The following is a 22,659-nucleotide window of genomic DNA, read 5'->3' on the forward strand; positions in this document are numbered from 1 at the left end:
GTAATCAAAAATATTTGGATCCTTCTAGAGACCACTTGAATGTTTCTTCCAAAATATATCTAGGGGAGTTTTTTCTTTCACCAGCCTCCACTTTTCTTATGATTTCCATTTTGATGGTCAGCCTTATAAATTGGTGCTTTTGTAATATACTGGGGTAGCTGGTGAGGCAGACCGCCCTTTCCTATCTGTTTTGCTGCTCAGTAAGGGATTCTGGAAGCAGCCACTGTTTACCTTTCCTGTCATAAGCAAGCACACACAGCCCATGTAGTATTGGCTAGAACAGAGTTTCAGTCTTTACCAGCTCAGGTTTCTTTGTACCTGTATTGTTTACTGCAGGCATGCTGCTACAACCTGAAACAAAGTCTGGTTTTCTCCAGCCCTCCTTCACCATCCTCTCAGTAGCTGATTCTACTTAAAAAACACACCTTCCAGCTAGACAGAGGACAAGGAGAAAAGTAAGGGTTGGGTATCCATAAAAATACTTTTTAAAAAGGAGCATCCCTGTCAGAGGGTTTGTTAGCTGAGGTATGCCTGTATGTAGTCAACTAACATAGGGTACATCTACACTGTAGAAAAAATGCAGTTTGACAGACTTTAAGTGTTGTAGCTCCATCTGGTGGAATCCTGGGTTTTGTAGGTTTACAGGGTCTTTAGCCTTCTCTGCCAAAGAGTGCTGATGCCTCACAAAACTACAAATCCCAAGATTCTGTAAAATGGAACCAGGGCAGTTAAAGTGGTGTCAAACTTCATTATTTCCACAGTGTAGATGCACTCATAGGGACAGCAATTTAACATTATTAGTTCTTAATTTTTTTCTGTTTAATCAATACAGTGGTGCCTCGGGATACGAAATGATCGGGTTACGAAATTTCCGGGATACGAAAAAGTTGGATTGGCAAAAACTGTTTCGGGTTACGAAATATTTTTCGGGTTACGAAATTCATTTCGGCGCAAAATTCAAATGCTGCAAAGTGCAGCTATAGGCTTTCCAGTGCTAACGGAAAAGTGTTTCGGGTTACGAAATTTTCGGGTTACGAAAGGAATGGCGGAACGAATTAATTTCGTAACCCGAGGCACCACTGTATTCATCTTGGCCATATACATTATAGTGCACATTGTGGCAACGCCTCTACTTTCTGACACTTTGTTTAGTTCTAATACTAGAACTATAGAAGAAACAGACCGTCACGAAGGGATGACTTCAAATCCCCCCCCCCAATAAAGCCGGATTGGGGCCATGGCAACTGCACACTGTGGTCCCAATCCGCCTTTTTGCTGGTGGTGAAAACACTAAAAGGTAAGCTAGCCGCTCTTTTTTGCGCTGGCAAAAAGTTGTTTTTTCCTTTCCACCACAGTGGGAAGCCAGCTTTAAGGCGCTCCTGTGGTGTGCAGCGTATAAATGTCGTGCTACCAGAGCATCTGGAAGCCAGTCCCTGTGTAAATGGCCAGACGCTTGAAGCCGGCTTCCAGGTGGCTTGGGGGCATGTGTCGTCTGCATGCCACATCTTCAAGATGGCTAGAAGCCGGCTTTTTATGCTGGTCTGTTCCAGCCCTAAGACATTACAAAATAGTGTGAGATTTTGAGGTTTTGAAAGCACTTCATCAGGCTGAAAGTTAAGCAGAGAAGGTGGATGGTTTGATAGTGCAAGCGTAATAAGCCATCAGATTCTGCTCCATTCTAGATATAAAGAATACTTGGGGCAAATTCTTTGAGGTTTGCTATTCTTCTTAATTGTTGTTGCTAACTGCACTCAAGTCAGTCTATTTATAGCGACCCTGTGGTTGAGTCATCTCCAAGATCCTCTGTCCTCAACTGCTTTGCTCAGGTCCTGCAGGTTCAGGACTATAGCCTCTGACTGAGTCCATCCATCTAGCATGTGGCCTCCCTCTCTTTTTGCTGCCTTCTACCTTTCCTAGCATTACAGTCGCCACTCCAAGTCCACGGACTTGAAATGGGCGGACATGACGATCTGCAGAGGGGTGACCCGCCATTGAGGCTAATGGGGCATGCTCCTGCAGTGCATGCCCTGTGTTCACCCGCAGGAGTGTGCCCCATTCATTTCAATGGGGCTTGACTATGTGTGAGTCTACCAACTTGCGGGGGGGGGGCAAAATGGATCCCCCACAAGTTAGGAGGGGTGACTGTATTTTTTTTCCTAATGATTCCTACCTTCTTATGATGTACCCAAAATACAGTAGCCTCAATTTAGTCATCCTGGCTTCCAGCAAGAGTTCAGGCTTGATCTGTTCAAGTACCCATTTGTTTGTCTTGGCCATCTGCAGTATCCTCAGCACTCTTCTCCAGTACCACATCTCAGTAGAGTTTATTTTCTTCCTATCTGCTTTCTTCATGTGCAGCTGTCACAGCTGTATATGGAGATGGGGAATACAGTGGTACCTCGGGATACGAAATACCCAGGTTACGAAATTTTCGGGATACGAAAAAATCCCATAGGGAATTATTGTTTCGGGTTACGAATGTTTTTTCGGGTTACGAAAAAACTTTTGGTGCTTTTTTCGGCTTTTTCGCACGGAATCGCGGCTTTTCCCCATTAGCGCCTATGGCAATTCGGCTTACGAAGGCTTTTCGGGTTACGAAAGCGGCCGCGTTACGAATTAATTTCGTAACCCGAGGCACCACTGTACAGTGGCTTGGATGATCCTCACCTTAGTGTTCAGAATTATAACTCTGCACTTTAGGATCTTGTCTAGTTCTTTCATAGCTACCCTTCCTAGTCCTAGTTTTCTCCTGATTTCTTGACTTCAGTCTCTGTTCTGGTCAGTGTTTGATGTGAAGTATGTGTACTCTTTTACTGTCTGAATTTTCTTGTTATCTAGGATAAATTCTTGTAGATTTTCTGTGGTCATTATTTTTGTTTTCTTAGGCGCGTTACAAACGGCCATAAGGGACGTCCTCAGGACATCCAAGTTTTAAAAAGGGGCATCATTTCTTGACACCCCCAAGCCTAATACGTCCTGAGGACGTACAAGATGGCGGCGCCCCATCTACATGGGGGCCACCATCACTACGTCATGACCGCGCCGCCTCCAAACAAGGCAGCACGGTTGTGACGTATTGGGGCTGCGACAGGGTGCCTAGGGTGCCCTTTTCGCAACCCTGGAAGGAGCTCCGTTTCGGAGCTCCTTCTGGGTTTGCGTCACTGGGCGCAGCCTTCAGACGGCTGCGCCAGCAACGCGGAGGAAAAAGGGGCCAAGCGGCCCCTTTCTCCTCCTCCCCGCCATCGCCGAGTGTCCTTGAAGCCCCAAGGACACCCCTTTCCAGGCTGCAGGGAAGGGGCCTTTTGCCGCTTCCCCGCGACCCAGAAAGCGGCGGATCGGGGCCTTGGCGGCTGCCGCTCTAGCCGCTGAGGCCCCAATACACCGGGGAAAGGGGCGGGTACAGGCCACCGCTTTTTGGCAGTCTGTAACCCGCCTTAGTGTTCAGCCTACCTTGGCACTTTCCTTCTTAACCTTTTTCAGTAATTGATCTAGGTCAGTGTTTCCTAAACTTTGGTCCACCAGATGTTTTGGACTTCAGCTCCCTGAACTTCTTATTGGCCTGTTACAGACTGCCAAAATAAAGCTGCTTCGGGTCTCTTTGGAGGCATGCTATTTAAATGATGCATGGGTCCTAAGAGTCCGGAGGTCGCACCAAAGCCACACTCCATTCCTAAGCACTGGAGTGCAGCTTTTGGTGCAGCTTCCAGATTCTTAGGATGCATGCATCATTTAAATAGCATACCTCCAAAGAGACCCGAAGCAGCTTTATTTTGGCAGTCTGTAACAGGCCATTGTCAGCCATATACCTAGGGCTTTTGGGAGTTGAAGTCCAGAACACCTAGTGGACCAAGGTTTTTGAACGCTAGGCCTCTGTTTGTTTCTGCTAGTAGTACTATGTCATCTGCATATCTTAGGTTGTTACTGTTCCCCCAGTTTTCAATCCTCCGCCTTTGAGTCTAAGCTGTGTGTACAATATTTTCGCAATTCAGATTGAATAGATAGGGTGATAGTATGCCGCCTTGCCCGACTCTGTGTCAACTGGGAACAATCTGTTTCTCAAATTCTGTTATAATTGCAGCCTTTTGTCCTGGGTACAGGTTACACATCAGGATAATCAGATGTTGTGGCATTCCCATTTCTCTAAGAGCAAGAAATAGCTTTTTGTGATCAGTGCAGTTGAAGGCTTTGCTGTAGTCCATAAAGCACATACAGACTTCTTCTGGAATTCCTGGTGTGTTCCATTATCCATTGTATGTTTTTATTATGATCCCTAGTGCCTCTTCCTTTCCTGACTCCAGCTTGCACCAGTGGGATTTCTCTCTCCATATATAGGAGTCTTTGCTGCAGAATTTTGAGCAGGACTTTGCTTGCATGCAAATTAGCGTGGCAGTTCTGTAGTCTGTGTATCCTTTTTTGTGGATGAGATTGTATATTGATCACTCCCAGTTTGTAGGCCACTGCTTTGTTTTCTATATTTGTTGGCATATTTTAGTTAGAACTATACTTGAATCTGTCTCTGTGGATTGTAGTTTTCTTGGTGTGTAGTCAGTTCCTGGTAATTAATTCTACCCGATTGCTTTGAGTGCGGCTTTCACTTTGCTTTCCAAAATTTGGCCTTCATCTTCACAAGTTTCCTCTTCCCATGTGTCATTCAATCTTTCACATTTTTTTTGTATAGCTCTTCTGTGTATTCCTTCTTTCTTTTTTAAAATTTATTTTAGTGTGGTTGTATACAGTCAACCCTCCATATCCATGGATTCTTTATCAATGGATTCAAGCATCTATGGCTTGAAAATATTTTTAAAATACTGTATATGCTCAACTATAAGTTGACCTCATGTATAAGTCAAGAGCAGATTTTAGGGCCAAAATTATGGATTTTGATATGACCCGTGGATAAGTTGGGGGTAAAACTTAGGGACATGTAATGAAGGATGTAAATGACAAAGCAAAGGAAAACAATGCCAACAAACTTAAATTTTCAGTAGGCATAGCTGTTTGTGCTCATACTAAAAGCTGGATGGATGAGAGCGTAGAAGGGGGTCAGTACTTCCAGGTCAGATTAAACTGTTGTCTTTCACCAGGAGATGGTTATACACACACACACACACACACACTAAAATTTAAAGCACAGTACTTACACTGACCCATGGATATGTCGACTCAGGTTTTTTAGGTCAATTTTTTAACCTAAATTTCTAGACTTATACATGAGTATATATACAGTATACAAATTCCAAAAAGCAAAACTTGATTTTGCCATTTTACTATTAAATTGTACATAATGGGCATCCATGGATTTTGGTATCTACAGAGGGTCCTGGAACCAAATCGAAGCAGATACTAAAAGCCCCCTGTATTATGTCCCGCTTCTAACCATACGTAGAGCCTTCCCACCTTTAGTTGAAATTTCTCTTTGCTTTCCCTGATCATGTGGAAGAGGCCTCTATTCCTTTCTTTTTTGCTATTGGCTTCTATTTCTCTTCATTGATTGTTGTAGTAATTCTCATCCTTTAGCACTAATCTTTGGATAGTAGCATTCATGGTTCTAATTGTTTCTGTCTCCCTCTTCTTTTGCTTCTCGACTTTAACTGCTTGTAGTATTTGGTCTGTCATCCATAGTTTCTCCTTTTTGACCACAGATACTGTTTTTCTTCATAATTGTAAAATCATTGACACAGGCTGTTATGCTTCTGTGCAGGCTTATACTGAAACAGCTGACTCCACTGTGTTTGAAAGGCTTGTACGGTACAGATCATCTCATTATCTGCGTCTTCTCTCTATCAGTTCTGTGTCTTTTAAATAACTAATGCGTAAGTGTTGATGGTAGCTGCTGGTGTGACATCAACTTACTTACTGTGTCAGTGCAGTAGGCTTTGCAGATGTGATGCTGACACAACCTTGGGTTAATACAGACGTCTTGTGCCAACTCTGTTACATTCCTGCCAAGTTGCAGTGTGAACTGGAGAGTATCTTCCAGTTGCTTGATCTTGGTCTGAGTCAAGTGGTTTGCTGAAGGCTTCCTTCTTTTCTTTTTTCTTCATGTAGGTCAGCCCTACAACTGGTTGGGAAAGTGCTGGAGAAGAGAAGTATACATACAGGATTGAGTACAGATCATACTTGCGTGTGCAGCAGTTCATGGAACAGGGGTATTTGTACAATAATGCTACTTTAAAACAATGGACTTTGCTTTCAGGATTCTAACTTCCTTAGGGGTTGTGGTACAAGCAAATTCAACAACAGAACATACACAGATTAATTTGTAAACCACTCCTCCCAACACAAATCCTTTTTGCATATCCTCCCACCCTGAGGCCTTGCCATTTAACAGCAGAACAATACAGATTAACATGCAAACCACTCCTCCCAACCCTCCCAGTGTGTGTGTGTGTGTGTGTGTGTACACCGCACTCACTTCAATGCCAGCATTTTCTGAAGATGCCAGCCACAGATTTATTGCAAGTCTTAGGGCACTGTTTTTAAAGGTTTGGTTTCTGATATGTGATGAACTTTGATGTGCAGAATCAAAGACATAGCTGCGCAAGTCTGTAGAATCAGTATGTATTGAAATCTTGTAGCACCTTTGAGACTCACTGAAAGAAAGAGGTTGGCAATATGAGCTTTTTGTAGACTTCAGTCTACTTCCTCAGATGTACCAAGAGCATTTGAGGAAGTAATTTGATGTGCACAGTTTCATCTTTAACATTTTGTTTTGCTATTGGATCACTCTGGCTAGTATGTCCTTAATGTAATTCAGTACTGGTTTCTGAAAATTGTGCCTAGATATACCATATATGCTCCACTATAAGTTGACCTCATGTATAAAGCAGGAGCAGGTTTTGGGGCCAAAGTTACGGATTTTTATATACCATATATGCTTGGCTATAAATCGACCTCATGTATAAGTCGAGGACAGGTTTTGGAGCAAAAATTATGGATTTTGATATGACCCATGGATAAGTCAAGGGTAAAATTTAGGGTCATGTAACAAAGGATGTAAAGGATGAAACAAAAGTAAACAATACCAAAGAACTTACAGAATTACAGGAGGCATAACAATTTGTGCTCATATTAAAAGCTGGATTGATGAGAGAATAGAGAGAAGTCAGTGCTTCCAGGACAGATTATTCTCTTGCTTTTCACCAGCAGATGGTTCCTTTTCATATATATATATATTTGTGTTGAAGTACAGTACTTACGTTGACCCATGGATAAGTCGGCTCAGGTTTTGGGGGTCATTTTTTGGACTAAAATTTCTAGACTTATACATGAGTATATACAGTAACCCATTTTTAAGTTGAGGGTAAACCCAATTTAAGGGTAAAACTTTGGGGCATGTAACAAAGGATGCAAAGGATGAAGGAAAGGAAAATGATGCCAAAGCACACTGATATTTTCCCATGCAGACATTCAAAAACGCCAGAAGTGGCACCGCAGTGGAGAAAATAGAGAAGAGTGGTGCTTCTTTTAGTTTTTTTCCAGGGTGGACTAAGCTCTTGTCTTTTGCTACTCTACTCAGAGAAGGGAATGGTTCCTTTTTTTTTAATAAGAAGTAAGGTACAGTACTTACGGTACTTACATTGACCCATGGATAAGGGGGGCCTTTTTTTTTGGGGGGGGGGGTTCATTTTTCTGACTAAAATTTCTAGATTTCTATACTCTTATATATGCGTATATACAGTATGTCTTTAGTATTTATATTTTCTGAGTCATGAAGAACGTATTCTTTCACTATCAGAACTTTACATCTGGGTTACCAGAACAAGTGGAATATGAATTAGTTCTTAGGATACTTTGGATCAGTTTGGATTACTGTTAGTCTTGCAGTGCTTGAATCTGCCTACAAAATGCAGGAGTATATATTTCTTTGGGAGGACAGAAGTGTTGCTAGAGATTGTAACTATACTATACTATTAGCTCAATATCAGTTGTGGTGTTTATGGGCTGCATTTTGTGTTGCCCAAACTTCTCAACCTGGTAAGAATGTAACTTTGAAAGAGATGGTAGAGAGAGGATTTCATTTAAAATGGAATGTTAAATTGATTTTGGAAGTTGAGATGCTAGTTGAATACAGCAGTTAAAATATTAACTTTTGCAGTTTATAAATGAAATATCTGAGGTTAGTATTAAGCCATCATGCTACCTCCACTTACTAGTGCCATTCTGTATGTCTTCGTAATAAGTCAAGGTAAATTTGGTAGAGATTAGGCTGTTATTCACTGTCACTCAGTCTTTTCATTTACTTAACAAGGAGATGGTTGCATGTGTTATAATGACACTGTGGAATGTGATGCTTTATTTGTTCTTCAGTGTGTTGGGCTCCACTGAAGTACTGTATCTATGAATTGTCAGAAACATGGCTCTAGAATGTAGTCCTCAGTAAATAAGAGTGTGAATCATATGTTATTGTGTTCTCACATCTGAGAGTGAAAAATTTCAAAATATGTTTTCCTTCAGGGCAAGATTAAGAAAGGCTTGTGTGTGTTGTGTTCTACATTTTCTGTTTTTCAATGATTTTTGTATTTCAGACCTTTTCTTTGAATATTTCACAAAGATTGTATTTTTCACAAAAACTGGGACTAGCACTGGTCATCATATTCTTATGTGAGGGTGAAAATTCCCATAGAGGCTGACAATTCTTTCAACTTTCTCTTTCAGTGTATTGAGACATATTTTCTTTAGGTATGAACAAATTGCAAATATTTTTTTACATTCCTGTCATGCTGAAGAACACAAGGTGAAATTGAACATTTTAATCATAGGTTTAGGACTGATAGCAAGTAGAGACCTACTTGAATGTGTGGTGTTATTTTTCTCATAATAAAGTGAACTGTTTGTTTGATTATAGTGTAAGTGCTTCTTCTACATTTCAGCTATTTAATTGTCTATTTTATATTACCTCTTAAATCAAGCATATAAGTAACCAGACATCTGTATGATTCTATGCCTCTCTCCCCGAGTTTCAATTTTTTAAAAAATCACACATGCAAATGATTCATCTGAGTTTCCCTGTTAGGACTCTTACAGCTATAGGTGCTTTTTGTTCTAGCCTGGATTTCTGGGACAGTGGCTGCACTTAAGTACCAAATGTACTGGCAAACTTTATTTAGCTGTTCTCTTTCATTTTGTGTTAAATGTTTCAAATAATAAAATATTCTGATCATTATGGTCAAAAATCTGTGATTTTGAGCTATCTCACTAAGTGCTGATGCTAAACCATTATATATGGCATTCACTCTGTTTGAGTCACTATTCTGAACCAGGAAGAAATCATGTGGGAATTCATATTTTGTCTGCAGTAAAAGGCTTTGAACGGCTATTTGAGTTGTAGGTGGTGTGGTTGTATTCTGTATAAAATTGTTCTTTGCTGTGATTTGTTTTCCTGAGGGGATGTGGGTGTTGTAACATCAACAGAAGTTTCTTTTTTGCATAAATGACATGATTGTACAACTGCTTGCACACAGACATATTGATAGTGGATGTACATGAGTGAGCTTATATTTTAACCTAGGAAGAATCTTTAATACGGGTAAAGGTACATGATCTATAATGGATATATTTGCCATGTTACCATCCAGTTCATCAGGATAGAGCTGCCTTTATTGTTGTATGCCTTCATGTCATTTCTGACTTATGGCGATCCTAAAGCAAACCTATGCTGAGATTTCCTTGGCAAGATTAGCTCAGAGAGGGCTTGCCTTTTCTTAGAATCATAGAATCGTAGAGTTGGAAGAGACCACAAGGGCCATCCAGTCCAGCCCACTGAGGCTGAGAGAGAGTGACTTGCCCAAGGTCACCTAGTGGATTTTTACATGGCTGAGCAGGGATTTGAACACTGGTCTCTATAGAGTTGCAGTCCAATGCTCAAACCACTAAGCCACACTGGCAGTCAGAGTTGCCTACCTATCATTTATACTCAGCTATAAGTTGATTTCATGTATAAGTCGAGGACAGGTTTTGGGGCCAAAATTATGGATTTTGCCAAGGAAGAATTGAGAGTCAGCACGGCCTTGTCTCCACCATGGCTGCTTCTCAGGAGGAGATGGGGTCTGGAAGAGAATAGAGGACCAGCGCTGGCTCCCCAAACCTCATCCCTACCATGGCTGCCCCACGGAGTACAGCGGGGGAAAAGAAGAGTCAGCACTAGCTCCCCAAACCTTGTTCCCACCATAGCTGCTTCTCAGGAGACAAATGGGGTGAGGAAGAGAATGGAGAGCTAGCACTGGTGCCCCAAACCTTGTCCCCACCATGGCTGCCCCACAGAGGAGAATGGAAAGTCAGCACTGGCTCCCCAAGCTTTGTTCTCACCATGGCTGCTTCTCAGGAGACAAATGGGGGGAGGAGAGTGGAGGGCTAGTGCTGGCTCTCCAAGCCTCTCCTGATCCTGGCTGACTGCTGAGGGTACAGCTGGGCTGCAGTTGAGTATATACGGTATCTCTCTCTTTGTGTACAATAGTACTGTGGTCAGTTTGAGGACTGAGATTGTGATATCAGTGTTATGAAGATTATACATGGCCTTGTTTCTTTTCCATAATCCCAGGGGGATGGTAGAAGTTTGAAATACATGAGCCAGTTTTATGGTGGATGAGGGTGACAAAGCTGAAACTAAATTGTGACAAAACAATGGCCCTGTGGGTTGCAAGATTTAGTTCCTTTGTCACAGTATCCACATGTTTCTGAGAGATGCTACAATTGTGTCCTTCCCAACACTGCACAGTTTCCCAAGCTGGGACTTCTTCTCAATAGTTTGTGTGTGTATAATATCAGCAAGGCTAATGTCAGTATTGGTCACATTATCAGTGAATCCAAACTTGTGTAAGTTTGAACAAGGCACGCTAACATTAATTTTGGATCCCACATTCCTGTTTAAGTGTATATCAAGAAAGAGCATACCTCAGATTATACATCTTCCAAATTTCTATCTAATCCCAAAATATTCAGAGGAGTGTAGATGGCATACTCGAGAATGCCTGTCAAAGCCTGTCAAAGCCTATTTAAGGAAAACATTTCTGTTTAGATATACTGAGGCTTTACAGTCACCCCTCTTTTCTCACGGACTTGAGGTCAGTGGTCTTGGATATTCACGGAGGGGTGACCTCTGTTATTGTCAGTGGGGTGCCCCCCCCCCCCGCAGCACATGCTCCATTCAAGCCAATGGGCTTGAATATTGGTGAGTCTCCATTTTTGCGGGGTGGGATGGGATCCGGAATGGATTTCCCACGAAAACAGAGGGCCGACTGTATTTGTTTCTTACAGTCTGAGAAATTTAGGACAAAAGGCATCTAGGACAGCATGTTTCAGTGTTAGGACTATGTAAAGAAGCCAAGCCCCAAAAAATATGTGGCCTTATTCCACAGGGTCAGTGACTATAACTTACACTGTTTCAGGATCACCACAGGACATTTGTGATGCTGCAGGCTGGTCTGAATCGTCAACTTTTGTTAGACATAAGTTAGATAAATATAAGTCAGTGCAGGGAGCTTTTGGCAAGACTGCTGCAATCAATTATTTCCACATGATATTCCCACTCAGAGAAGAGGGGCTTGAGTGGTCATGGTGGGTTGCTCCTCCCTGCTATCCCAAGAATGAGGGGCTGGATTTAGCTTGCTTGTTCATTCTGGGATGGCAGGAGGAGAAAGCCACACCTAACTCTACATTTTAAAAATAAAATGTATATGTATTCACAGCAAAATGGGAGTTGGTTGAGAATTTATGTTTAAGGAGAGTTAGATAATCAACTTTCAGAGAAGGGAATGAGTCTAGCAATTGTAACTGGAAAAGAACATGGGCTCCTGCCAGGTCTGGTAGGCATGCAGGAATAAACCAGTAGTTTATTATCCTTCTGTCACCCCAGAATGAACATTCGTGATGAGTCCAACCTCCCATTTATGTTGCGTGAAAGGTTATACAGGATTCCAGCTTATAGTAAATAATAAGGAATGTGTAGCAAATACAGTTGAGAAAGTAGAATTCTTGAAAGTGTAGTTGAGGGATTAGAAATTTGGAATTCCCAAAAAGGGAGGGGTTTGGACTTTGTGTTCAGTTTTGGAAAGGGTAGAAATGGCAACATCGCTGGAGAATATAAGGGAGTGATAAGAAGATCTGGATATCCCTAGCAGTCCTCTGAAGTTAGTAGGCATTGGAAGAAATGAATATCTGAAAATACCTTAAGTAGCATTTATCAAATACAGAAAACTTTACAAAGCTTTTTGCCAGTTGTTAGTGGTGACCACCCCATGCCTTCTAACAACCCTGTAGTTTAAACTTCAGGGCAGGTGGCAATCATTTTTTTAAAAAAATTATGAAGCATATGCTTCTGTGATAACTTCTAGATATATGCACAATACAGTTGGCCCTCCACATTTGCAGGTTTGACATTTGGTAGATGAAGAGAATGCTGTGGATATAGTTTATCTTGATTTCAGTAAGGCCTTTGACAAGGTTTCCCATGACATTCTTGCAAACAAGCTTATAAAATGCGGACTAGACAAGGTAACTGTTACTGGATTTGTAATTGGTTGACCGGCCGAACCCAAAGGGTGCTCAACAATGGCTCCTTTTCATCCCGGAGAGAAGTGACCAGTGGTGTCCCACAGGGCTCTGTCCTGAGGTCAGTGTTATTCAACATCTTTATGAATGACTTGGATGAAAGAATTGGGGGCATACTCATCAATTTTGCAGATGACACCAAATTAGAAGGAATAGCTAATGCTCCAGAGGACAGGATCAAAATTCAAAATGACCTGAATAGACTAGAAAGCTGGGCCAAAGCTAACAAAATGAACTTCAACATGGAGAAATGTAAGGTACTGCACTTAGGGCAGAAAAATAAAATGCACAGATATAGGATGGGGGACACGTGGCTGAATGAAACTACATGTGAAAGGGATCTAGGAGTCCAAGTAGACCACAAGTTGAACATGAATCAACAGTGTGATGCGGCAGCTAAAAGGCAATGCAATTTTAGGCTGCATCAATAAAAGTATAGTGTCTAGATCAAGAGAAGTAATAGTGCCACTATATTCTGCTTTGGTCAGGCCCCACCTGGAATATTGTGTTCAGTTCTGGGCACCACAATTCAGGAAGGACATTAAGAAACTGGAGTGTGTCCCTCCTTTAACTGTCACCTTGTATTTTGTATTGTATTACAATTTTTACTGTACACCGTTATGATCATTGCGGAATAGCTGTCTATAAATAAAACATATTATTATTATTATATTATTATTAAAATGGTGAAGGGTTTGGAAACCATGTCCTATGAGGAACGACTTAGGGAGCTGGGTATGTTTAGCCTGGAGAAGAGAAGATTAAGAGGTGATATGATAGCCCTGTTTAAATATTTGAAGGGATGTCATATTGAGGAGGGAGCAAGCTTGTTTTCTGCTGCTCTAGAAAACAGGACCTAGAACAATGGATGCAAGCTCCAGGAAAAGAGATTCCACCTCAACATTAGGAAGAACCTCCTAACAGTAAGGGCTGTTTGACAATGGAACACACTCCCTTGGAGTGTAGTGGAGTCTCCTTCCTTGGTGGTCTTTGAGCAGAGGCTGGATGGCCATTTGTCCGGGATGCTTTGATTGAGATTTCCTGCATGGCAGGGGGTTGGACTGGATTGCCCTTGTGGTCTCTTCGAACTCTACGATTCTATGATTCTGTGATTTATGGATTTGATTATTCATGGATTTGATTAATATATTATCACTAAGAATCTTTAAATCCTCAAGCATGACTCTGTAGTCAGCTTCCACCAAAAACTATGCTGGTGGACCTAGAGATTCCCACAGAGAACACTTCTCTGGGCATTTGTAGGTCCTCCACAAGAATTGATTGTTTTCAAGCAACAAAAACAAGATAACTTACTTTCAGGGACTGCATAGATTGGGGAAATGACATTAAGAGTTAGAACTGTAGTTGGGAAGGGCAAAACACAATGATTAAAGTCCTTCAGAAAAAAGCTTGGATGACTTCTCATGCTTTGCAGTTGTGGGTTGTTAAGCTCCATGTGTTGAAAATAGCACCCCCCCCTTTTTTTTTTTGTATTCATGGTTACTGGGGGTCCATTCCGACTTACCGGAATATCTGTTTCCTGAACCGATTCCTAAAACCAGTTCTGAAAAAAAAGTAGTTCCCACTATGTTTGCGCCAGTTTCAGGAATCAGTTCAGTGATGGTCGGGGGGGGGCAGCTTGCTGGCCCGTCCCATCTCTGGCCTCTCCTGGCCCCCAAATCCCCGGCCCAGCCCCCTTACCAGCTTCTTTGGCCACTGACTGGGTTTCCTGCACCTTTTTTTAAATTTCCCATGGCTAGGGAGGCCGGAAGGAGGTCGCAGAGAAGCCGGGGGGAAAGCTGAGAACGAGGTCGCAAGGCTTTTGTCATTTCTGCAACCTCCTTCCAGCTTCCCTGGTGGCTGCAGGAGATTTTTAAAAAAGCCCAGGGAATGCAGTCAGCGGCCAAAGAAGCCGGTAAGGAGGCTGGGCTGGGGATTTGGGGGCCAGGAGAGGCCAGGCCATTCCAGCTGCCCCCGGGCTGGGCTGCCAGTGGAACCAGGGCAGATTCGATTCTGATTCAAATCTGCCTGGTTCCCACTTGGGCTGAATCAATTTATTTCTAAATAAATCGATTCAACTCAAAAAACACCTCTTTTCCCCAGTGTCTCTTTGACGCAGGTTAAATGGGGGGAAATGAGAAAAAAAACATGCCCCCCTTTCTGAATGAATTTCTGAAATCTAATTCAGTGGGAACAATGCCCGTTCAACCCAGATCATGATCTGGATTTAAACGTAGTGAGAACACGGCCAAAGTATAAGGCAATGCTTGAATTTTCTTCACTTTTTCTCCTACCATGCTGTTGCTATAAAGCTGGAGAAGGAGTTTTGGAGAACTGGATCTGGTGGAGATTAATGGAGCAGAAAGAATATACAAGAATACCAAATGCTGTTGGTCTGTGTTTCTCATTCTTCTGTGTAGGTGAAGCATTGTGAACATACCTGTGTTTCTCTGCAAGAAGCTCCCAAACTTTTAAATTTTTTGGATGAATAGTTTTGTTTTAATGATGTACTTAACCTTTGGGAATCAGTGTAGGGGATACAAAATGTTTAATGTTGTTGCTCACATATTAAACTATTTAAATATGGAGGTTTTTTTTGTTATAGCTATGTTTTTAATGTTTTCTTGTATTTGTGCTTTCTTTCCTACTAGGCAGCTGAACTAATTAACTTCTTAAAGTCTTTGGAAGAAGGACTAAATGCAACGAGGACAAATTGTCTGTGGGAATGAAGTGGTTGGGAGAATCCAAGAACATGGTGGTGAATGGCCGGAGAAATGGAAGCAGGTTATCTAATGATCACCATCAGAACCAGTCCAAATTACAGCATCCTGGAAAAGAAAATCCAAAGACTGGGAAAAATGGAGTTGAGAGAAGGTCAAGCAGATGTATGTATAAGCAAATGTGACAGGAATGGTCCCATTTCATTATTTGTAATTTCTGGTTCTCTTACGGAATTTTACTGTGCACTTGTTGAATTTCATCAAGGTTGTATTTGCTGTGAATGTTACTCCATTTGTATACATTTATATTGTTTTTGGTTAATAAGTTCCTTTATTTCATAACAGATTAATGTAGTCATTTAATATTTTTTCTGAAATAAACATAAATCCCAATGAAAGCTCAAATGTGAACTGTTTAATGTTATTCTATATCAGTTAAGTGAGAAATTGTGCTGAATGCATAGTATGTAGTGGTAGAAAATACAATATTTCCACGTACAGTATTCATGTGTCCCAATAATACAGGTGAATATGGACAAATTGACAACTGTGAAACTCAGTGAGAGGTTTTCCACTGATTCACTCGAGTTGCAGTCTTATGATTGTTGGCAGGAGTAGCTAGGTTCTCTCTATTTGTTCACTTTAATTTCTATTTTACTAAGTTTGAGATACCTGAGGGATGAAATTTCATATTTACAGATGGTGCAGTTTGACTTTGCCATCTTTTTCTTCTGAACATGTGGGTGTAATTTCTGCTTATTTTGGTTGGTTTGAAAATGGGTTTACTTGTGCCAGCCTAATGTATCTTATAATGAAGGATGGGAGCTCAATGAGGAATATGTTGCCCTTCAGGTATTGATGGATAGAAACTCCCATTAATCCTAGCCAACATACTCAGTGGTGAAAGATCATGTAGGGTTGCAGTCCAACAGCATCCAGAGAGCCAATGCTCCCCTAGATTTTTTGTGGTCATAGAGTATGTCAACACTTTAGTTTATGTGAAGGTTCTCCAAGCAAAGAATAAGTGCTGTTTTTAGGTATGAATATACAATATGGGAAGTAATCTCTTTTATTATGCAAAAATGTCCATTGCAATTTAAGCCTATTTTCATGTGACACTTAATATTTGGGCAAGAGCAAAATATAGCTTCCTGAAGTTCTTGGTTAATGCAGCAGTACAGAGTTATTTATCTATAGGCGACATACCCTGCCCTTTCTTGTCCCATAGTGTGATTTTTCATTTTGTTACTGCAAAACCTGGAAAACCTGAGGCTACAAGGAACATGGAAGCTCCTTTCAAGACCTGCCTATGTGCTATATGGATACTGAGTGTGGGACTCATTGTGTCCCTGCTCTGTAACCAAATGTGACTTTGTAAATCAATTCTGTCAGCAATTCCTGAGCAAAACAAACATGCAAATGGTCTGCTTGGGTAAATTTACTATTCCAGAGCAAAAGCTATAATTTCCTGAAAAATCACAGTTTTCTTATTACACTGTTCATTGAGGAGGCCATCTGCATGAGTATGTGTGTATGTTTTAGAATGCACATGAACCATCAGTGTGCCATGGGGATCAGTTCTGAGATACCCCAATGTTAGATACGGCTACACTGTTAAATCTTTATTCTCCATTTCCTTTATATTCTAAATTTATAAAACAAGGACTAGTTACTTAAACATTGAATTGGAAAAGGAAAAAAAAACCCAGAGCAAATAAGATTTGAAAGAAAGAAGTTTTGGGGTGTCACAGCTAGTCAGGTACGTGATTAATTGTAGAACTACTTGAGATGCTTTGTCTAAACAAATGCATGAATAAGGTACTGAACATGTCCTGAACAGGAAGCATTGTTAACATGCTAGTTGGTATGCCTCTTTTTCTGGTTCCAGGCTGACATCCCACTGACACTGCAATTATAGTTTAGGTCTTCTTCCTTGTCCTTTCAGATTCTGGTGTTTATCAAAATATTCCAATATGTTTAAAAATTCAATTTTTTTAAATCAAATGAAATTATCATGCCAATTTCTATAAAGAATTTTGAATATGCAAAAGTGAGTCTTCATACTTCTACACCAAATTGTAGGAGACCAGATGAACACTTATAGACACTTGAAAACATACAAAGCAAGCTAAGTGTAAAATGAAGCATCATATATTTCTTGCAAAGAAACTTTATCTTTCGTCGGAAAAACTATTGTGAGAGCAGGTAGGATGCCAGACAAGATGCAGACAGCCTACATTTGAAAGACACCACTCATCAACAAATTAATGATAGAGGACCAGCTTTTTCTCAGAATGGCTATTTTGGCTGCCTTCGTACTGCAGAAATAATCTATCCAGTTTGACAGCACTTTAACTGCCATGGCTCAAAGCTGTGGAATTTTGGGAATTGTAATTTTGTTGAGGCATTTAGCCTTCTCTGTTGGAGAGCACTGGTGACACAACAAACTATAGTTCCCAGAATTCCATAGCATTGAGCCATGGCAGTTAAAGTGCTGTCAAACTGGATTATTTCTGCAGTATGGACGCAGCGTCTGTTGCTACCCATCCATATGATATCAAATTGACCAATTTTTTCTCTCTCTCCCCCCTCCTCCATCTCCCTGGCATATTTTAGCTAAACTGTATTGTTTTAAATAAAACTGTGTCTTTAAAACTCCTGTTCCTGTCCCTCATAAGATTTCCTTTGGAAGGAGGAAAATCCATAAGATTCAACAATCTATGTTAGCTAATACTGACATTTCTTTTGATTTATACAGGTAGTGGTGGTTCGGGATTTGAGGGCCAAAGTCGCTACGTGCCTTCCTCTGGAATGTCTGCCAAGGAGCTGTGTGAGAATGATGACCTAGCAACTAGTTTGGTTCTTGATCCATATTTAGGTTTTCAAACACATAAAATGAACACTAGGTAATTTGCTTTGATTTACTTACCAAGAAAACAACCTATTTATACAACAGTAAACAATAAATACAACCTTTGACAACTGTCAATGTGAAAATGTTACTTTTAAAATATATTTAAGGGTTGGGAATTGGATTTCAAGTACTCTTTTGAGCCCAGAGTGCTTGGTAAAGTAGAACTTGGTGCTTCTAATTCAGATTTCCTGATTCTAAGAAGGGCGGTATATAAATAAAATTTTTATTATTATTTATTATTGTTGTTATGTTGCAAGCGAGATCTGCAACAAAGGCTTGCAGTGTGAAGTTCAGAATTCTTCAGTCCAGTCTTCACTGAGCTATTTGGAGTGAAATATGGAGGGTGCCCTTTTTTTCCTGAAAGACCAGTGGGCTGTGGTGGTTTGAGTATTAGACTATGACTCCAAAGATTAGGGTCTAATTCTCCCCTCGGGCTTGACTATAGAACTATCAAACTTTGGGAGCAAACCATGATAACAGTTTTAAAAAAAAAAACTCCTGCTGAATCCTGTGAGCACTGAGAGAGAGAATACCAAAAAGAGTTTGGGGCAGCATCAGTGGGACACACTTTGCCCTCATTTCCAATTTAGAATGCCTTTTAGGGTGGAAAACCTCCCCAAGTAGCTTGTGTTACAGAGCCCTTATATGTATGTACTTAGAAGTGAGACTCACTTTCTTTACTGGAGCTGATTTTCAGGTAAGTATGCATAGGATTGCAGTCTCAAAAAGTACAACTGCCCTTGTTTTGTACAAGCAAAAAGGCTATTATACCAAATACTGAAGAGAGTGGTAAGCGCCTATACTCTGTGCTGTCTTGTATCTGGCATTTAGGAAGAAAAAATGAAAATAGAAACCATAAATATAACTATAAAGTGTATATTCAGCCAGAAATATTCCCATAGTTCTAATATTTATTTCAACATTGAGTTAAATTTCATACTACCATTGAAAATGTTTTTAGTTCTTCGTCTGTTACCATTCTCTACTGCTATATACTGTCTTTTATACATATTTTGTGTGCATTTTGGAGTGGGTTTAACCTTGTCTTAAATAGCTTTTCATTCCAAAATTGGAAATATTTTGTAACATTTTTCGGCAGTCTCCATTGAAAACCGGGGGGGGGGGGGGGGAGAGCAGTAAGTGAGGAGTTGGCATTATCTGAAAATTATGAAGATATTCTAAGTAATACAATTCAGAAAACTTTTTAGAGGCTGGATCCTGTTGTGGCTTTATTTTGTTTTCTTAATCAGATAGAGGTATTCTTCATAGGTTAGGCTTAACAATTAATAATTATGTCCAGTCCCTTTATATCATCCTATGCTTCAGATTTTCCTGATAGATTTAGTTTGTTAGCAGTTTCTGGCATGAAATGGCCAGGGAAAATCAGAGTAGATAACCTGGTTACAGCAAAATTTGTAACTTATTGCAGCATCAACTTTCATTTTAAAATTAATGCAAATTTCAAAAGGCAATTTGTTGATCCTTATCCTAATTATGTGTTCATATCAAATCCCTTGTTTTCTAAAAGTATTTCCCTCTTTTTAAAAAAAACAACACATCCCTTTTGATATTTTGAGCTTGTTAAGTATTTGAGAGATTCTTATATCTATCCTTGATTTTAAAACTCCATTAAATTCATAAAACTCCTTTAAATTTCTGGCAGGTGATAGTTATTGCTGCCAGCTTATATGATCAAATGGCCAGGTAAGAATTTCATTTTAAATATAATAACTCAGAGTAGGTTATGTGGGGTAGATTGTACAGTACTCCCTTGCAATCCCTGGGGATCCGTTCTGGACTCTCCCCCCCACCCCCTGCGGATAGCAAAAAACGCAGGACCTTAAGTCCAGTTCTTTTTCACGCCACCATGTGCATGCGCGTGCATCCATTGAAAAAGCCGGGGCTTGCCATCTGTGGAAGTTCAAACCGCAGGTGGCAAGTCCACAGATGGTGCAAGTGCACTGTACAAAACGTGGTTCAGAATAATCTTGAGATTATAACTGTTTTAGAAGGTTATACAAGACCCCAGTATCTAAAAAGATGCCATTAGAACCTCTGACTTCAGAGACAGTATGTAGACTAAAGTATAGTGGACCCTTGTTATACACTGGGGTTTGGTTCCAAGATCCCCCGTGGATAACAAAATCCGTGGATGCTCAAGCCCCATTAAATATAATGACATAGCAAAACGGTGTCCCTTATAAAAATGGGAAATCACTTTTCCCAACATTTCAGAATATTAACATTTTACTTTGGAAAACTTTACTATGAGATTCCCCCTCTATTTTTCTAAATACAGTTGTCCCTCGCTAGGGTTAGGAAACAAGACCCCCGTGAATATGGAAAAACCGCAAATAACAAAAATACTGTTTTTACCTGAGAGGACAGCTCTCTAGGAATCTCTAGGTCCTCCAGTGCAACTCTGTGGTCAATATCCAACATACACTGACCACAGAGTTGCACTGGAGAACCTAGACGTAGAGAGAACATATTAACGAAATCTGTGAATAATCAAAGCCGCAAATATCAAAGCCGCAAATATGGAGGGATGACTGTAATGTACTGAATCCAAAGGTAGCCTTTTGCAAGTGAAAGGCCCCTTCCACATTCAGAAGAGCTGACTTAGCATAGGATCCTTACATGAAAAGAGAACTGAAATCCAGTGGTGTGCATCTACTTTGTGCAGTTCAATCATAATTTTATACAATGCTTGAAGATGAAATGTTAGTAGTCCGCCCTCCCCATACGGGGGGGATCCATTCCGGACCCCCTCCTCCGCGTATGGGGAAAAGAGCGTATGCTCAAGCCCTATAGAAAATAATGGGGTGTGTGATTGTTGCAGGGTGCAGAGCACAGGTACACGGCCCATTATTTCTTCCAGGGCTTGCCTTTCGTGTAAGTTCAAAGCTGTGGAAGGCAAGCCCACCTATGGGGACGGCTGACTGTATGAGGTCTCTTGAAGATTATGGCATAGCGTCTTCTGGTAGCTTTAACATAAGGTAGAAGTCAAGTGGCTCTCCACATGTTAGAATGCAGCTCTCATTAGCCTTAGCCTGCATGGGCGGTATTGAGAAATGTTGGAAGTTATAGTCCAAAAACATCTAGAAATCTATATGTGTCTCCCTCCCTGCAAAAATTTTAGGAATTCTTGCACATCTTTGGATTAAATCCAACACCTTGTCATCCATAATTTTAAACTCCATACAGTAGTAAACTGTAGCACAGCATTTCAGTATAAAGTTTTTCCTTTCAGGGTGCCACCCATCCATTCATCCATGTTTTTTTCGAGAGTGATCTCATTTCACTTCCACCCCTCAAGTGGTTTCTCCTTTTTTTCCTTCCCCAAATAGTCAGCCTTTGCATAGCCATTGAGTGTGTACTGTACTCATTAGATTCTTTCAGGCAGACAGTGGGTTGTATTTTTAAACCTTTTTTCTAAGGGGAAGAATCTTCTTCAGAAAACTTTGGAGTACTCAAAGCTCATACCGCCTTGTTATTTCTTAGTAGCTGTGTTTTGGTTTTACATGGTTGTTGTTAACTACTTGAGAATTTTTCTTTGGACAAACCAGCTTCCACTTACCTCATGTTTTGAAAACCTTTTTCTCTCCACATAATTTGAAAACAAAATGCAATCATGTTAAAAAGCGGAATCTGCCATTAACACAGGTGTATGAAGGTTAAAGTACTAACAGGTTCCCAGTTGTCCTGATACAATTTTATATTGATTTTCAGAATTCTTCTGTGCAAATAGAATTCATGATCAGTTCATGTTTTTTACCTTTAGTGTCTGGTTGATCAATTTCTTTGTAAGAAAGCATTGTAAATAGGCATCCTTACAAACAGTGTCATCACTTTTAGAATACCTTGAACTGTTAGGACTTCTGCAGTCATGAAACATTGTGTACTCTAGTTGTTCAAAAAGAAATCAAAATTTGATCTTCTTCAGCAGCTTATTTGAATTTGGGTCTATAAAATGAAAGTGAACCTGCTAAAAGAAAGATGAAAACATTATTTTTAAAATTCATTGTATTTTCACCCCTTATCATTCAACTTAAATGCATTTGGTATGACTGACTAGAAGAAGAGGAGGAGGAGGAGCAGGAAGAAGAAGATGAAGCAGCCAAACAAAATAAAACTCCAGATAAAAGCACAGTCAATCAGATAATGAGAGAATGAAAAACTTTACATTCACTGAAAAGGTCTACACAGTATCTTAAAAAGTCTTCGGAAAATGTAAAGGCCTTTCCCTGGCACTCAAAAAATGATATAGGTGCTAGGCAAGCCTCGAGAGCGAGAATTCTTAAGGTAGGGCAAGAACATTGCAAGCAAGAAGGCCCAAAACAAAACTGCCTCTCCAGTCACCATCAAGTTTACCTCAGAAAGTAAGGGCACCCACTGACTCAGATTATTATCTCACAGTTCAGGAGAACTGTTGTAGGGTAAAGTGGTCCAAGAAGTGCCTGGGTTCTACGCTAT

The 22,659-nt window shown here is 40.5% G+C and overlaps 1 protein-coding gene across 5 annotated transcripts in view; it reads left to right on the forward strand.

Annotated features, from left to right (window-relative positions):
- KMT5B (lysine methyltransferase 5B) overlaps positions 1-22,659 on the forward strand; it is a 45,643-nt gene that overhangs the window by 6,535 nt on the left and 16,449 nt on the right. For 2 of the 5 annotated variants that reach the window (XM_042462325.1, XM_042462317.1), the window contains exons 2-4: positions 6,049-6,149; positions 15,201-15,434; positions 18,028-18,175. In XM_042462325.1, the coding sequence (XP_042318259.1) occupies positions 15,275-15,434; positions 18,028-18,175 (308 nt within the window). In that variant the 5' untranslated portion in view covers positions 6,049-6,149; positions 15,201-15,274. Of the gene's footprint in view, positions 1-433; positions 456-6,048; positions 6,150-15,200; positions 15,435-18,027; positions 18,176-22,659 lie in introns of those variants that run through there. The other 3 variants (XM_042462333.1, XM_042462307.1, XM_042462344.1) reach the window with 2 other exon arrangements.

This window comes from Sceloporus undulatus, chromosome 1 (assembly GCF_019175285.1).
Source record: "Sceloporus undulatus isolate JIND9_A2432 ecotype Alabama chromosome 1, SceUnd_v1.1, whole genome shotgun sequence".
Classification (NCBI taxonomy): domain Eukaryota; kingdom Metazoa; phylum Chordata; class Lepidosauria; order Squamata; family Phrynosomatidae; genus Sceloporus; species Sceloporus undulatus.